The sequence below is a fragment of the Calonectris borealis genome, chromosome 1 (genome assembly GCF_964195595.1).
Source record: "Calonectris borealis chromosome 1, bCalBor7.hap1.2, whole genome shotgun sequence".
In the NCBI taxonomy this organism is placed as follows: Eukaryota; Metazoa; Chordata; class Aves; order Procellariiformes; family Procellariidae; genus Calonectris; species Calonectris borealis.
Window position 1 is genome coordinate 2,002,761 of NC_134312.1, and position 4,477 is coordinate 2,007,237.

The following is a 4,477-nucleotide window of genomic DNA, read 5'->3' on the forward strand; positions in this document are numbered from 1 at the left end:
CAAGAAACATCAGCCTGCCGCCACGTAAGCTGGAGTTCATCTGCTGCCTCCCGGGACCCCGAAAAATCGACGCTGGGGACGCCCTGGATCTAAAGCCCACGTGCCATCAAGGAGACTTGCACGCGCTGCAGTGATGTCCAAGGTCCCCGACACACAGGCAGCCTTGCAAGAGCAACACCAATGGTTTACGTGTGTCCTGGTTCTGGCTGGGACAGAGTTAACTTTCTTCCCAGTAGCTTGGGGGGTGTGCTGTGTTGTGGGTTTGGTATGAGAGGAGCGTTGATGGCCCATTGATGCTTTGGTTGTTGCTGGGTGGTGCTTGCACCTGGGGACAACGTGTTAAAAACAACCTCCCCAAGGCAGAGCTCCCCCATTTGGGAAAAGAAAAAAAAACAACAACTTTGTGGCTGGAGAAAGTGGGCATACAGTTCCTCTGCCTGAAATCCTGCAGCTGCATTCCTCCAGACTGCTGGTTACTTACTCCTTTTGCCTTTGAGCAAGCCTGAAAGCCTCCCAGACAGGGATACATCCTTCCTTAGGCGTGGTTTGTTGCATTACTTTTGCTCTCGCTACATATGCTCCCAGAGTTGACTTTCTTTCCCTTGGTCTCTTGTTCTGTTTGATACAGCAATAGAGCTCTAACCACACGCTCTCTATGGACCCTTTGGCTGCAGAAATTACCAAGACACACTTAAGAGTTTCAAATAAAAACAGAACCAAAGGCAAGTACCAAAACCCCCACGCACACTGACTGCAAACACCCCATCAAAACTAGTGGGTAGTTATCTCACCAGCAAAAAAAAAAAAACCACCCCAAAAAGCCAAACTGTGTGAAAATAGCATTTACCAAAAATAATAAACATTTCACTTTCTTGTCTCAAAGCGATTGTAACCAAGAATAATCAGTTGGTCACTTTGGCAGGTGCCAGCATGACCAACATTTATATTTCATGTAATAAAACCAGCCCATTCCACCAAAGCTGTAATCCCACACACGTTTCAGTGGGTGGCTACTGTAACCTATGCAAGCCCTTGCCCCGATGCTCCTTCTCTTTCCCTCCTGGCACAGCTGGGGCTGTGTAATGAAGAAATTCAGCAAAAAGCAGCAGAAAATAAAGTAAAAGAGTCTATTTTTAATCCAGATAGGTTCAGCAATCTGGATTGCTGCTCGGCTCCACAAAGAGTTGTTACCACCACAGCTCGAAGTCGGGCGGGATGCGGACGTTAGGGGGTATCGGGGGTGACCATCTGGGAATGGGGAACACTTAAGCTAGCTCTGCTACTGCCAAAAATGCCAGGTTTAAGAGGAATGCTAAAAATAGACCGTAAGTAACTAGTACGTAAAACCAGTTTCAGAGCCGGGTAATACAGTCTCTCGTCCTAGGTGAGTACTCACGCTGCTTCTTATCAGCGCAGATAGGGAATTCTCTGACAAAATGATTTTTCAATTGGAAAACAGCAATTTCTGTGAAAGCAGACATTTCCTTGACAACACACTATATCTAACAAATTCATTCAAGTGCAGACCAGTAATTTCCAGACTCAACCATAGGACAGCTAGTGCCAGTAGAGCCCCGTGTTTGTCTCCCTGTTCATTACCAGTCTCTTACAAGCACTGTAATGAGATCTATCGAGCAGCACTAAGAAACATCCAAGAAACATGGTAAAACCATGAGGTTAATGTTCTGACTTGAATCCCCCGCAGAGCAGAGCTTCACCCAGCATCTCCCGCATCCATGATAAGCATCAAACCACCAGGCTACTGATTATTCTGGGCCACGGAGGCTTTTTTGCATATTTAAAAAAAAAATACATTTGTTGCAGTAAGGAACATGTTTTACAACTATTTTTGTTTTATCCGCCCTCCTGCGTGTTTCGTCTATCCCAGATTATCCCCTTTTAGGGAGCGCAGACCTACAGTTTGGGCAGCCCTGCTCCTGTCCAAGCCTCTGTGGGACAATTTGTTTCAGGACAATCTGGGAGCAGAACTATGCAGGACCAGAGCAGAAACATATTTTTTCCCCCCTCTTCTAGGGCCAACTTCCAACCCTGCAGGGCAGCGCAGTTGCTCCAAGGGAGGAGCAAAGAGGCCTTCCAACCTTCCATGCCAGTCCCAGGAAGGAGCAGCATGCAACCGATCTGTTTGTATTTCCATATCCCGCTCCTGAAGGGCACCTGCATTGACCAGCACGGCTCCCCAAGGGCAGATCGAAGGTGTGTGCAGCCACAAAACCAAAAAGGACCACGTCTCTCCCAGCTGCATAGGCCTTGGGATCAGCTACCAGCACAAGTGGGAGCTTGGAAAAGCCAACGTGTCCCCAGTGAGCCAGTCAAAATTAAATTAAAAAGCTGCTTTCTAGGTGGCGAAGGCCTCCAGGCACCCAGGGGCTCGGGGCAGGTGCCTCCAGCCCTGGCCGGGGGGCTGCTCCCCCTCACTGCCGAGGAGCAGGCACCCGCCTCACGCTCGTCCCCACGGGGCGGGGCAGCCCCAGCTTTGGGGAAACAGAGGGGCAAAGCCGGCTTGGCCTCTCCTCCCTAGACGAAGGGTGGGATGGAGCCGGCCCCCCTCCCCGTGGCTCGGTCCCCGCCCGCCCCGCTCGACCCCGCTCACCTGTGCCCGGCCCGCCGGTCTCCTCGTCCCGCCGCTCACCCATGGCCGAGGCTCCCTCCTCGCCGTTCCCCGCCGCGCCGGCCCTCACGCCTCCCGCATGCCGCCCCGCCCGACCCTCGGCGCGGCTCCGCTCCCGGCGGGGCCCCGGGAGGGCGCGGCGCTACCGGGCCGGGCGGGCCGGCGGGCTCAGGCGACACGGGGCGGCATGCGGGGCGGGAGCGCTGCGGACCGCCGCCATCCGCCGGCCCCAGGAAGTAGAAGGGCGCCGCGGAGGGACGGCGCGGGCGGGCGGGGAGGCAGGGCCGGGGCCGGGGGCGGGCGGCGGTAGCGGGGAAAAAAACAGAAAGTGAAAACTGAACCGGAAAGAGAGCGCGGCGGCGGCTTTCCTCTTCCCGCGGGTCACCGCCGCCCCGGCACCGGCTTTCAGCGGCCCTTCCCGCCGTCCCCTCAGCGCCCTCTCCCTCATCGGTCCCCTCCTGTCCCGGGCGCCGTCCCTCGCCTCAGTCTTTCCCCCGGCCCCGTGGTTTGGACCTTCCCTCAACCCCTGCCCTGCTCACCTCAGCCCCTCGGCGCCTGCCTTCAGCTTTTCCCTCTTCAGCCCCTTCCCTCGTCCGCTCAGTCTTCACCTCCTGCCCTGGACCCCAGCCCTCACCTCAGTCCTTCCCCTGGCCCCTCAGCGCCTTGTTTTGGACCTTCCCTCATCCCCTCACATCATGCCCTGGGTCCCTTCCCTCACCTCGGTCCTTCCCCCTCAGTGCCTTCCCCCAGTCCCCCCTCAGCCCCTTCCCTGACCCCCTCAGCCCCTTCCCTGACCCCCTCAGCCCCTTTGGCTCTTCCCTCAGGGCCTTCCCCCATCTTTCTTTAGCCCTTCTTGCCCCTTCCCCCATCTCCCCATCCCCTTCCTATGGCCCTTACCTCAGCGCCTCCCTTCATCCCTCGGCCCCGTCCCCACTGCCCCCCTTGCCCCTCCTGGGCAGCAGCCCCCATGCAGCGGGGTTGTTCGGTCACCCCTTTTAAACAGGATTTTCCCTGGGGTGTTAAAAAGTGCCCTGTCCCACCCAGATACTCTGGGGTTTGTTCCTCTGTTGAAAACAGGGAAGTGCGTGGCCCGGGGGTGGATTTACTTCAGGATTGAAGGGGGATAAATGAACGTGTAAGCAGAAAAAGTAGATAAATAATCCAGTTTCCTTCCACCACCTGGGATCTGTCTAGATCACCCCGGCAGGGAGATGGTTTTCACTTGAGTAGCTGCCTGCAAACCGCTGGATCAGGTTGCTCAAAGCCCCGTCCGACCTGACCTTGAACACTTCCAGTGGTGGGGCATCCACAGCTTCAATGTCTCACCACACCGAGCACAAAACGTGTTCTCCTTATGTCCAGCCTAAACCTACCCTCTTTCAGTTTGAAACCGTTGCCCCGTCCTGTCCCTACAGGCCCTGGTAAAAAGTCTTTCTTATAAGCTCCCATTATATATTGAATATATATATATATAGATTAGATTGTAGCTTTCTAGCTGCACAATGGCTTCCAGCTCCTCCTTGTTACCCATGTGTGCATTGGTATAGAGGTGCTTCAGGTGGGCTATCGACTATGACTCCTTTTTAGAGGAACATGTCCTAATTCCTCTGAGGCGTTTCACTGGTGTTGCCTTGTTGATTCCTAATGCATCAGCAGTCCCTGGCTGTTCTTTGTTGCTCAAAACTCCATCCCTCTTCCCCACTAAGTCTAGTTTAAAGCTCTCCATACAAATCTGGCCAGCTTGTTGGTGAAAACTCTCTTGCCCCACTTGGTCAGGTGAATCTTATAAATTGTCTCCTCCTTCCTAAACCACTTCCACTGATTGGGAGGATAGAGGAGACCACCACC

The 4,477-nt window shown here is 54.6% G+C and overlaps 2 protein-coding genes across 4 annotated transcripts in view; both read right to left on the reverse strand.

Moving 5' to 3' along the window:
* Positions 1-2,747, reverse strand: part of FBH1 (F-box DNA helicase 1) — a 120,497-nt gene extending 117,750 nt beyond the window's left edge. The window contains exon 1 of the mRNA XM_075142156.1: positions 2,738-2,747. The gene's annotated coding sequence lies outside the window, so the exon portion shown is untranslated. The remainder of the gene's footprint in view (positions 1-2,737) is intronic.
* TASOR2 (transcription activation suppressor family member 2) overlaps positions 1-2,860 on the reverse strand; it is a 44,731-nt gene extending 41,871 nt beyond the window's left edge. For all 3 annotated transcript variants that reach the window (XM_075142117.1, XM_075142088.1, XM_075142098.1), the window contains exon 1: positions 2,612-2,860. In XM_075142117.1, coding sequence (XP_074998218.1) covers positions 2,612-2,654 — 43 coding nt within the window. In that variant the 5' untranslated portion in view covers positions 2,655-2,860. The remainder of the gene's footprint in view (positions 1-2,611) is intronic.
* Between the last annotated feature and the right edge of the window lie 1,617 nt (positions 2,861-4,477).